We start from the raw sequence: 12,941 nt of genomic DNA, 5'->3' as shown, positions 1-12,941 counted from the left end.
TCCACCAAACATTTAAGGAAGAAATTATACAAATTCCCTACAATCTCTTTCAGAAGATAGATGCAGAGAAAATACTTCCTAACTCATTCTATGAGGCCAGCATTGCTCTAATACCCCAACCAAACAGATGTCACAAGAAAACTACAGATCAATATCTCTCATGAGCGTAAATACAACAAAATATTATCAAATCAAATCCAACAGCACATGAAACAAATTATATACTGTGACCGAGTGGGATCGTGTAGGTATACCAGGCTGGGTCAACATTTGAAAATCAATTAATATAACTTATCATATCAATAAGTCAAAGAAGAAAAATCATAAGATCATTTCAATAGAAGCAGAAAAATCATTTGATAAAACCCAAGACCCATTCATGATAAAAATTTCAGTAAACTAAGAATAGACGGGAACTTTCTTAACTTGATAAAGAATATCTACAAAAAGACCTAATGCCTAACATTGCACTTAATGGTAAAAAGCCTGAAGCATTCTCACTAAGATCAGGAACAAGGTAAAGAAGTCTCCCTCACTGATGTTTTTCAACATCATAATGGAAGTCCTAGCTAATGCGATGAAGAAGACCACAAAATAAAAGGTATACAGATTAGGAAGAAATAAAACCGTCTTTGTCTTCAGATGACATGATTGTCTATGTAGAAAACCCAAGAGAATCAATTAAACCCTTCTCCCCACCCCTAGAGCTCAAAAGTGATTATAGCAAGATTGCAGGATGCACAGTTAATATGCAAAAACCAATTGTTTTCCTATACATACTAACAATGAATAAGTGGAATTGAAATTGAAAACATAATTCCATGTACCTTAGTACCCTCTGGAAATGAAATACTTAGGTATAAATCTGACAACATATGTACAAGATCTCTATGAGAAATAAAACTCTGTTGAAAGAAATTAAGTAACTAAGTAAAAGGAGGATATTCCATGTTATTGGATAGGAATACTCAAGATGTCAGCTCTTTCCAACTTGATCTGTAGATTCCATGTAATCCTAATCAAAATCTCAGCATTGAGATGTATGGGTGGCTCAGTTGGTTAAGCGTTTGCCTTTGGCTCAGGTCGTGACCCCAGGGTCCTGGGATTGAGTCCTGCAATGGGCTCCTTGCTCAGCAGGGAACCTGCTTCTCCTTCTGCCTGCCAATCTCACTGTTTGTGTTTTCTCTCTCTCTCTCTCTGACAAATAAATAAAATATTTTTAAAAACCTTTAAAAATCCCAGCTTTATCTTCTAGATCAACACTCTTTATAAAGTTTACATGGAGAGGCAGAAGACCCTGAATAGCCAAGACAATCCTGAAGTAGAAGAACAAAGAGGACTGACACTACTTTAAGTCTTCCTCTCGGGCTGCAGTAAGCAGACAGTGTGGTATTGGTGAAAGAACAGACAGACAGATCAATGGGACAGAATAGAGAGCTCAGAAACAGTTTTATTTTATTTTATTTTTTTATTTTTTAAAGATTTTATTTATTTATTTGACAGACAGAAATCACAAGTAGGCAGGGAGACAGTCAGAGAGAGAGGAGGAAGCAGGCTCTCCGCAGAGCAGAGAGCCCGATGCGGGGCTCGATCCCAGAACCCTGGGATCATGACCTGAGCCGAAAGCAGAGGCTTTAACCCACTGAGCCACCCAGGCGCCCCCAGAAACAGTTTTATATAAGTATAGTCAACTGATCCTTGGCAAAGGATCAAAGACAACACAAAGAGGCACAGATAGTCTTTTTGACAACTGGTGCCAGAGCAGCTGGACATCTGCATGGAAAAAGAAATAAACCTAGACACAGACCTTACACCTCCCACAAAAATAAATTCAAAATGGATCAGAGACCTCCATATGGAATGCAAATTATAAAACTCAAAGAAGATAACAAAGGAGAAAATCTAGATGACCTTGGGCATGGCAATGACTTTTTAGACATAACTCCAAAGGTAGGATACATGAAAGAAATAATTGATAAGCTGGACTTCATTAAAATTAAAAACTTCTGCTTCGTGAAAGACAATGTCAAGAGTATGAGAAGACAAGTCACAGACTGAGAGCAATATTTGCAAAAGATACATGTGATAAAAGATTTATTTCCAATATACAGAAAAATTCTTAAACACTCAACAATAAGGTAACAACCCAATTTAAAAATGGGCCAAAGATCTTAACAGACTACCTCACTGCAGAAGATATATGGATAGCAAATAAGCACATGAAAAAATGCTCTACATCATATGTCATCAGGGAAATGCAGATTAAAACAATAAGATACCACTACACACTTACCAGAACGGCCAAAACCCAGAACACTGACAATACCAAATGCTAACAAGGATGTGGAGTAACAGGAATTCTCATTCATGCTGGTGGTAATGTAAAGTGGTAGAGTTGTTCTGGAAGTTGGCAGTTTCTTACAAAACTAAATATACCCTCACCATACAATCCAGTAATCCTACTCCTTGGCATTTACACAAAGGAGTTTCAAACTTATATCCAGACAAAAACCTGCAGAGGGATGTTTATAGCAGCTTTATTCATAGTTGCCAAAATCTAGAAGCAACTGAGGTATCGTTCAGTTAGGTAAGTAATAAATAAATTGTGACCCATACAGACAATGGAATATTATTATGGCTAAGAAGAAATGAGCTATCAAGCTATGAAGAGACATGGAGGAAGCTTAAAGTCTACATACGGTATGATTCCAACTGTATGACACTCTGGAAGAGGCAAAACTATGGAGACAGTAGAAAAGATCAGTGTTTGCCAGGGGTTAGGAGGGAAGAAGAGATGAATAGGCAGAGCACAGATGATTTTTAGGGTAGTGAAACTAATCTGTATGACATTACAATGATAGATGCAGATACATGTCATTATTCATTTGTCCAAATCTATAGAAGGTACAACACTAAGAATCCTCATGTCAGTTACAGACTTTGAGCAGTAACTATGTGCCAGTGCAGGTTTAATCAACAGTAACCAATGCATCACTCTGACTGGAAATGTTGATAGTGGGGAGGAGACTATGCACATGGATGAAATGGGTATATGGAAAATCTCTTGTACCTTCTGCTCAATTTTGCCATGAACCTAAAACTTCTCTAAAAAAATAAAGTCTATTAAAAAAATCCGAGGCACAAATGTGCTTGGCTTGTTCCAGAAATAGCAAAGAAACCACTGTGGTTTCATTCTAGTGGAAGAAAGGAATGGAAAGAGAGGCAGGGGCCAGGCCACATAAGGCCGCTCAGGCCAAAGGAAGAAGTGTGAAAATATGGGTGTGGAGAGCCATTTAGTGTCCCCTAATGACGTGTTTTTATGAAGATGTAATGAAATAGAAATAGTTGATGGTTATAACAATTATGTAACTTATGAATAATATGTTCCATTTTCTAGAGAAATCTTTTTTTTTTTTTTTTAGATTTTATTTATTTGACAGAAAGAGACACAGAGAGGGAACACAAGTAGGGGGAGTGGGGTAGGGAGAGGGAGAAGCAGGCTTCCTGCTGAGCAGGGAGCTGGATGCGGGCCTCCATCCCCTGACTCTGGTATCATGACCGGAGTTGAAAGCAGCTGCTTTACGACTGAGCCACCCAGGCGCCCCACTAGAGAAATCTTTTAAAAACGTGTTACTCTAGGTCCCTGAGTGAACAGTTACAAATTTCTAATACTTGAGCACACTTTAAAAAATATCCAAGACACTAAGGGCCATTTCCAGCCACTCAGGTACCACACAGTCAGGCACCATAGACAGCTTGTCCCTGTCCTTCACCAAACCTGATGCCTGGCCTCCCATCAGACTCCTACAAACTGAACACTTGCATGGGCATTAATACTGCAAACAACCTCTGACATCCAGTAGCTCCTCAACCATTGTTTCTAAGGAGCAGCCCAACCTGTCTGTAAAAGACATCACCTCAAATTCCTAGAATTTTCATACCTGAAATAGATTTTCAGTCTCTCTGTTTCAAAACCCGAAACATTGCAAGTTTCATGTAAATTAACTCTTTAATCTAAAAAAGTAACTACCAGATGAATAGTAAGGGTGAAATTCAACGTATTTATCCTAAATATTCTAGATTAGCTTCTCATAATTAATAAGTAAAATCAATTATATTCTAGGTGTTTCATAAATGTTGACTTCATGTTTCCGACCACATAAGTTGTTGACATTGAAATTCAGTGATCTCTGTTGCTTACTGTTAAGAAGGATCGTAACCCAGAATTTTCAGCTAAAAATGCTGTAATTCAGAATTTGCTTACAGAATTGAATTAAGGTTTTTGTATTAGGGATAAACACTGTGGGAGTAATTCTGATATACGAGGTTGGTGGTTTTGTGCAAGTTGTTTAGAATACCACAGCCCTTCCTTAGAATAATTGTAAACTCTTCTGGCCTGTTTCCCAGATTTGCTTGAAAAGGGTCAGAGGACAGGCTGAAATTAATGGCATATGAATTGTGAATCCCAATTAGAGGTGTCTTCAAAGGAATAATTAGGCTAGACTTAATAATTATGAGAAGAAAAAGCTTGGGGCAAATTACACAGAGAAAGAAAAGAAGATGTGAAACAAAGAGACTTTGGAGATTGGAGTTGATTAATAATTCAAGAAGTGATCTTTTAAAATCTACTTATCTTAAAGATAATATAAATTGAGTGAGACAAAGATGAATGGAGAGAGATGGTCACTGATCTCAGATTAGGAGTCAGGTGTGAACACGGGGTTCCCTTCGGGTGCATATGCTCTGGGACTGTGATTTTAGGATCCCTCTTCTGTTTACGAAGGAGGACAGGGTTTTTGCTTTCCCAAATAACAGTAACATTAGCAAGAGCGGCATTTATCGAATCCCACAACCACCCCAGGACGGAGGTACAAGTGACTTGCTCAAGGTCATAACCGAGGTGGTGTCAGAAGGCAGACTCGAACCTGGCAGCCTGACTCCGAACTGAAAGCTCTCTCTCGTCCCCTGCGCTACCTGTGTCTCGGGGAGAAGGGACACCCTCAAAATGCCAGCTCCCCATGCCCACTTATATTACTGTAAACTCTCCTACACCGACACCTCCTCCCACCCTCTCTATCACCCTTGGCCTCTTAATTTGTCAAGCACAACACCTTCCTTACTTTGCTCGAGTCATCCTCCTCCCCTTCTTACCAGAAGGTTCCAGCGGGTGGAAGATGAAAAGGAGCGGACAGCGCCGGGCACAGGCATCTTGTTTTTCTTCTTGGTGCTGTCACTAATATTCTCTGAAAATCCTTCATTAGATGTGTGGCTAAATTTTTCTAGAAGCACTCACTGAGCGCTCAGAGTAGGAACGTTTGTTAGGAATGCGACTATTAATTTACTTTCTAGGATACGTTTTTTTAATCTAGAAGCCCGAACAATTCCCACACAAGGTTTCTGAGGGGAAACCTTCACAGGGCGCCTGACGCGCGGCGCCGGCCTGGAGGGGGCAGTGGCGGCCGCGGAGTGTGCCCTGCCGGCGAGTGCGGCGGCTCGGCCATCGCTTGCTCTCGCCTGGCGCGCGGCTCTCGGCCGTGGATTAGTGCAGCTGGGTACGTGGGAGGCCGCGGGCCCCGCCCCCAGCCGGCGGCGGCGGCCCAGCTAGGCAGTCGGCGCTGCGAGCTGAGAGGCGCGGAGGGCGCGACCGGCGGGCCGGGGCGCGGGGCTGCGCGCTGTCCTTTGGGCTCCGTTCCGCGCGCCGGGGCGCGGGCGACACCGCGGACCCCTCGGGCGGGCCCCGGGCTCGCGGCGTAGGGAGTCGGGGGCCGCCCGCCGGGGCCCCGGGGCCCCGGGACTCCGGGACCATGGCGCTGCGCGCCCGGGCGCTGTACGACTTTAGGTCGGAGAACCCGGGTGAGATCTCGCTGCGGGAGCACGAGGTGCTGAGCCTGTGCAGCGAACAGGACATCGAGGGCTGGCTCGAGGGGGTCAACAGCCGCGGCGATCGTGGCCTCTTCCCGGCCTCGTACGTGCAGGTGATCCGCGCCCCGGAGCCCGGCCCGGCGGGCGACGGCGGCCCGGGAGCCCCGGCTCGCTACGCCAACGTCCCTCCTGGCGGCTTCGAGCCCCTGCCAGCCGCGCCGCCCGCCTCCTTCAAGCCGCCGCCCGACGCCTTCCAGCCGCTGCTGCAACCGCAGCAGGCGCCGCCGCCGAGCACCTTCCAGCCGCCGGCCGCGGGCTTCCCGTACGGCGGGGGCGCCCCGCAGCCTTCGCCTCAGCAGCTCTACGGCGGCGGCTACCAAGCCAGCCAGGGCAGCGACGATGACTGGGACGACGAGTGGGACGACAGTTCCACGGTGGCCGACGAGCCGGGCGCGCTGGGCAGCGGCGCGTATCCGGACCTCGACGGCTCATCGTCCGCGGGCGGCGGGGCCAGCCGCTACCGTCTGTCCACGCGCTCCGACCTGTCCCTGGGCTCCCGTGGCGGCTCTGCGCCCCCGCAGCACCATCCGTCGGGGGCCAAGAGCTCGGCCACTGTAAGCCGCAACCTCAACCGCTTCTCCACCTTTGTCAAGTCAGGTGGCGAGGCCTTTGTGCTGGGCGAAGCGTCTGGCTTCGTGAAGGATGGGGACAAGCTGTGCGTGGTGCTGGGGCCCTACGGTCCCGAATGGCAGGAGAACCCTTACCCCTTCCAGTGCACCATCGACGATCCCACCAAACAGACCAAGTTCAAGGGCATGAAGAGCTACATTTCCTACAAACTCGTCCCCACGCACACGCAGGTGCCGGTACACCGGCGCTACAAGCACTTCGACTGGCTGTACGCGCGCCTGGCCGAGAAGTTCCCCGTCATCTCGGTGCCGCACCTGCCCGAAAAGCAGGCCACTGGCCGCTTCGAGGAGGACTTCATCTCCAAGCGCAGGAAGGGCCTGATCTGGTGGATGAACCACATGGCCAGCCACCCAGTGCTGGCGCAGTGCGACGTTTTCCAGCACTTTCTGACCTGTCCCAGCAGCACGGACGAAAAGGCCTGGAAACAGGGCAAGCGGAAGGCCGAGAAAGACGAGATGGTGGGCGCCAACTTCTTCCTGACTCTGAGCACGCCCCCCGCCGCCGCCCTCGACCTGCAGGAGGTGGAGAGCAAGATTGATGGCTTCAAGTGCTTCACCAAGAAGATGGACGACAGCGCGCTGCAGCTCAACCACACGGCCAACGAGTTCGCGCGCAAGCAGGTGACAGGCTTCAAGAAGGAGTATCAGAAGGTGGGCCAGTCCTTCCGCGGCCTTAGCCAGGCCTTCGAGCTGGACCAGCAGGCCTTCTCCGCTGGCCTGAACCAGGCTATCGCCTTCACCGGAGATGCCTACGACGCCATCGGCGAGCTCTTTGCCGAGCAGCCCAGGCAAGACCTGGACCCAGTCATGGACCTGTTAGCGCTGTATCAGGGGCACCTGGCCAACTTCCCCGACATCATTCACGTTCAGAAAGGTAAAGCCTGGCCGTTAGAGCAGATGGTCTGGAATATGTTGTAGAGGCTGAAAGGGATGATTTGGACAGAGATACCTAATCTGTTTCAGACTGTTGTCCTACAGGTTGGGAATCAAACAGGGGATGTGGACAGCTGGCCTCTTTTTCTGAGTGTATGATGGATTGTGTGCAGGTAGCTGCCTCCTTAAAGTATTTCCAGACAGGGAGTGGGCACGCTTCAGAGAAAGTTCTGAGAGTACTTTTTATGACGGTGCTATCATTTTAGAGTTTGAATAGTTGGGTAATGAGCTTCTGGGATCTGTAATCTTGTGCCTAGGGTAGAATTAGAAGAGGACCCAAACCCTGTTAGGCATCCATTTGAACACTGTGGGGTGACTTAGTGATGGGTTTCAGGAAGCACGGAAATAATGGGGAAGGGTGGATATCTGCAAATAAAGGTCGATATCTGAAAGGTAAGGTAAGTCGTATTTCTGCCTTCCACACCTCTCAGTCCCTGGCTTGGTGGAGAAATTAGAATCACTTCTCTGAGGTTCTAGCCAGGGCAGTTTAAAAATGTCCTGTGTAGGCTTCTTGCTTGCAGCCTTTGTAGAATGAGGTGAGTGGCTCACTCTCACTGCAGGAAGTTTGAAGAAAATTAATCCCTTTAAGTTCAGTCATTTTGAGTTTGGAGTCTGTTAACTAAATTTAAAGAGTATTATTTAGGAAAATGATGTGGGAAACTACAAAGAATGCACAGAATGTGAATATCATGTCTGAGGGCGGTGCTTCTTTATTCCAGTGAGTGAGCTGCCCAACTGTCAGAGCTTGTTTCATTAGTGGTTCTTAGTGTCTGTAAATTTTGTTAAAGCGCTAAAATTTGGACATTTTTTTTTTCTCAGAAAATGAATTAGAGCAGTAAAGCCTGGAGTGAGAGAACCGGGAGGAGTTGGAGTTAGGGAGGTGGTCTTGCCTTTGAATGTCCTGTTCAGTGTGGGTGTGGGAGGAGGGAGGGAGTTACCTAGTCTAACTTCTTGTGATGGTGGAAACCTCTTTGGATCACAAAGAGGTTTGTGATCCAAAGTTTGGCCTTCAGTAAGAAGGTGCTCATTGCCTTTCTAGGTGGGCCAGTCCAATTATGAACTACCCTGATCTTTGATATACTCTTCCTTGCACTGAACTAAAATTTTCCTCTCTTGTTTGTCTTTCTCTTCACTGGAACCACACAAAGTAAGTCTGTTCCTCATCCACACATTCGCCCTTTCCACTTTTGGAGACAGCAGTTTTGCTTCCTTCCTTTCTCTCTCCTGTTCTCCTCCCACTTCCAGGTGTTCGACTAGTATTACCAAGGCGTGGGGGCGGGTCCTTCCAAAGCCTTGAGTGTGTTGTTGGCCCTGCTACAATGCAGCATCCTGAAGCATCTACGGTACTAATTTTGGTAGAAATAGTAACTTTCTTGGCAATTTACATTTTGTAAATGCAGTCTGAGATGGAATTCGATGTTTGAGTAAGGGTACTGAACCTGCAGCTGCATTCCTCATGCCTTTTTGTGTGTAAATTGCTGTGACTCCTTGGCTTTTTTGGCTGGTGCCAGTGGGTGGGACTGACTCTTTGAGCCTTTAATACAAGACCTTATATTTAAATACCATTGTGTTATATCAACCTGGGCCCGTGCTGCCTTTTTACATATTTTGTGAGTTTAAGCAAATAGTTGGTAAATGGCTGAAAGGGTGGAGAGAGGTACGGACATCTGCAGGCAGACACAGGTGACTGGCTGCTCCTGGGCTGCTTCTGTTCATTCACTGACTTCACTGTCACTTAAACCACACACAGCTTTGTCAAGTGTCCTGCTTTTGGAACTTTTGATTAGAAAAGGTATGGTGTTTGTTCTAAGGTTGATTTTGAGTTAAAGCAGTAGATTTTATAGTTTATTAAACTGTGTAGTTTGCTTATTATTATTATTTTTTAAGTCCTAGAACTAAAATTATTTTCTATTTCTTGGGATTTGAAAAACTTCAATAAAGCCTGTATCATTTTATTTTGTGTAAACAGATTCAGGGGCACTAAACAAAATCTTTAGGAAGTTCAAAAAGAAAATCAGTTAGTTAAGTATAGTTTTCTCTGCTGTAGCCTTAGTGTATAATGTACAGGGAGTGTGTGTCCCTAGATGACATGTCTTTAGAATGTACTTACCATTTTAAAGCTATAGTGTGCAATGCATAAGTTTGAAAGGATTTGCCTGCAACCAGTTATTATCAAGGATGCTAGTGTTGGCGATTTTTAGGACTATAGCTGGAACAGATCTCATAAGTTAAGCTAAAGCTTTTTGAACATGTTCTGAGTATTCAGAACTTGTGGTTGTAAAGAGCAGCTCCCCCTCCCACCCCGGCTTAACTACACAGTTGCTATTGGAATGAATCTTTTTTTGTCTGAGCACTTGGGGATTTTGTTGACAGGTTGTTTTTTTCCTCTAAGGTCTCAAAGTGTAATCATATGAAAGATTTTACCATGACTTTTGAAAGGAAAGCAAAATGAAAAAAATGATAAAAAATCTATAAGCAGCTTAAGCTATCTTTTGTGTACGTATTTGGTTCAAAGTTTACATTTCAATTTAGGGAGAAATGTAAAACTTCAAAATAATTATTTCAACTCTTAAGTTCTCATTGTTTACAGGAAGAGAAAAAGCAGTTTCAGTACTTCTGCATTTTATGTGTTCTAATCATATGTTAGGTCCACATTCAGATGAGACAGAAATGATTAGTGCTTTTTAATGACTAACACAGTTAAGAAGGGGAGCTAATTAAGTTTTTTCCCCTTAATTCCTAGGGGAAAGGATAGGAACATTAGTCTCCCCTGAGCTTTTTTCTTATCTGGGAGATTGCTGTGGTCAGCTTTTCCAGTGTTCTAAACCTGTGCTGTTCGATGCTGGGTCTGTGAGCCACATCTGACCACTTGAGTGTAAGTTAATTAAAATAAAATAATGTAATTCAGTTCCTTAATCACATTAGCAGTATTTCATGTGCTTTGTAGCCAGTGGCTACCACGTTGGACAACAGATGCAGAAGAGTCCATTTCATCACTGCTGAAGGTTCTGCTCTAGTTCAACTGTCAGTCCTGTCAGATTTCTCCAACAGTTGACCATCTTTGCACATACTCTCCAGATAGTTTTCTTTTCACTTGGTCATCTCATGGCATCGCCTCCTTTCTACATGGGCTTAAGTAATAAAAACTGGGAGGGGAAGCAGGCCCTGCCAGACCCCTCTCTACAGCATGTCCCAGGCACTCACCCAGTGAGTAATATTTCTGCGGCGTGAGGGTGTTCATCTGCTTTGCATCCTGCCTTCATCATTTATTCAGAAAATACAGCTAGTTTCAGAAAGGTCGTCTGAGACTGGTGAGGAACCAGCTCCAGAACTCATGTACCCTTAAATGTGGTCGACTGGCTTTTTTCTGACTACACTCAGTACTAAAACCATTGCTTAAACTTAATAATGGATTTAGTGTAAGTATGTTCTGCAGAAGCAAAGAAAGCCATATGGTTTCTTTAGCTGAAAGAGAATGCTGGAATTTTCATTTTTCATCACCTCATGGAGTCTTAGATAAACAGACCTATTTTGGTTAATGGAATTGAGTGTAGGAAGAAGGCAGTTTGCTATAGTCTGAAGTATATAGTAGATGGGAATTCAGAAGCTGTTTGAATTTTATTCATACTTTCCTCTGTCTTAACAGGAGTCCCTTAAATTCTTTGTTCACAGACAGTTCATTGATTCCTGACTAGTCACATGTCTGTCACTGCCAAGCTTTGTAACCCTGTGGTCTGATTTTCTTTTTTTGAAATGGCAGCATTTTATCTCCTGTTTATCATCCCTGCCTGTAGTATGCCTTTAGAATGCTGATGTTGGCCAGTTCCGGGTAGTACATAGAATTGATTTCACTATCAGTTTCTTAGGTTATTCAGTTCTGTTCCAAAGATATGATTAATCTCTAATATTTAATAAAGCTTAATCTGGATGGCAGTAAGTTGTTGTGGTTTAAAAGCTTTAGGCGTTTCTCCTGGGGAATATCGTGAAAGGGAAAGACTTTAAATGTGGGGTGATGAGAAATGTTAGTTTTATCTTTATTTAGGAATGTGGACTAGATAGCAGAAGGGAGTCCCTTAAAAGGAAACGTCTTTATTCCTGAGAAAATGTATAGGTCATGTGAAAATGATTTGTTGATAAAATGTAGTGTGAGTCTGTGAAGCAGGGTGACAAAACTAGGTAAACAAACAGGCAGTCCTGTTTTCTGTACTCCTAAATTAAATATGCAGGGTTTCCACATTGCCCTCTCTAAATGTTCCAGATGGAGCCTTCTTTTCAACAAAACACAGCCTGGGGACGTCAGGCATGGTACACCAGTTGTGGGCCTGTCAATTCTCTGGGGTAGAGTTTCACCATTGTGCTTCTTTCTCCACGTGTAGGGTCCGTCTTATGTCCCTCAGACATTAATTAAAGATAGCTAGAGTCCTGGCAGGGCACCCAAGGTAAGGCTGGGCCACAATTAGCCCTTCCCTGTCTGCTCCCCATTCTTCTGTGACTAAAAATAGACCTGAGAGGGTGGTGCCAGGAATACAGAGAAAAGGTCTAATAAGCGGGCTGTTTACAAACTCGTCCTTATTTTGAAACTTCTGGGCTAGCAATTGAGGTCATTCATTGTTTTGTTTTGTTTTAGCTCCATCTTAATTGAACCCATTTCTCCTCTCCTGTACTTCTATCTCCATCTGTTACTTTTTTTAAAAGATTTTATTTATCCATTTGTCAGAGAGAGTATGTGTACACGCAGGAGGGAGAATACAAGTAGGGGGAGGGGCAGAGGGAGAAGCAGACTCCCTGCCGAGCAAGCAGCCGGATGTGGGACTGGATCCCAACACTGTGGGATCATGACCTGAGCCGAAGGCAGCGTCTTAACCGACTGAGCCACCCAGGCATCCCAACCTCCAGCTATTTTTTTAGGAGACTTCAGTTCTAGCTGTAACCTTTGTCCCTATCTGTATTTTCTTAATGGAAATGAGGTTACCTTTGGGGCTTTTGAAAGAGATGACTGAGTTCTTTGGTTAAAACGTCAATGTGACCAGCCACAGACAGTCTTGGTCATGAAGCTAGGTGAGGATACTGCTCATAATCACCGTCATTGGTTTCTCAGAATTCTTTTTTGAGCCATAAATCCTTCTTGAAATCACACTGAGGAATCTTAGCCTTTTAGGCTGATCACAGCAGAATCAAAAGGAGGCAGGTACCTGTGCTCCCACTCATGTTCTTCAGGTAACTCTTGGGCTCAGTTAAAACTCCCCTTTGTTGGGAAATGTCATCCCACAGGTTCCTGTCTGGTCATCTTAAGATTTTCTTTTTTTTAAAGATTTTATTTATTTATTTGACAGAGATCACAAGTAGGCAGAGAGGCAGGTGGATAGGGGTGGGGGTGAAGCAGGTCTGCTGAGAGTGATGCTCGGCTCCATCCCAGGACCCTGGGATCATGACCTGAGCTGAAAGCAGAGGCTTAAC

General features: G+C 44.7%; 1 protein-coding gene across 1 annotated transcript in view; it reads left to right on the top strand.

Annotated features, from left to right (window-relative positions):
• Positions 1–5,657: 5,657 nt before the first annotated feature.
• SNX18 (sorting nexin 18) overlaps positions 5,658–12,941 on the top strand; it is a 29,797-nt gene continuing 22,513 nt past the window's right edge. Inside the window, exon 1 of the mRNA XM_045999966.1 lies at positions 5,658–7,425. Coding sequence (XP_045855922.1) covers positions 5,805–7,425 — 1,621 coding nt within the window. The 5' untranslated portion in view covers positions 5,658–5,804. The remainder of the gene's footprint in view (positions 7,426–12,941) is intronic.

Source organism: Meles meles, chromosome 3, assembly GCF_922984935.1.
Source record: "Meles meles chromosome 3, mMelMel3.1 paternal haplotype, whole genome shotgun sequence".
NCBI classification, from domain to species: domain Eukaryota; kingdom Metazoa; phylum Chordata; class Mammalia; order Carnivora; family Mustelidae; genus Meles; species Meles meles.
The sequence above is the reverse complement of the archived record's forward strand: the minus strand, read 5'-3'. Positions and strand labels throughout refer to the sequence as shown.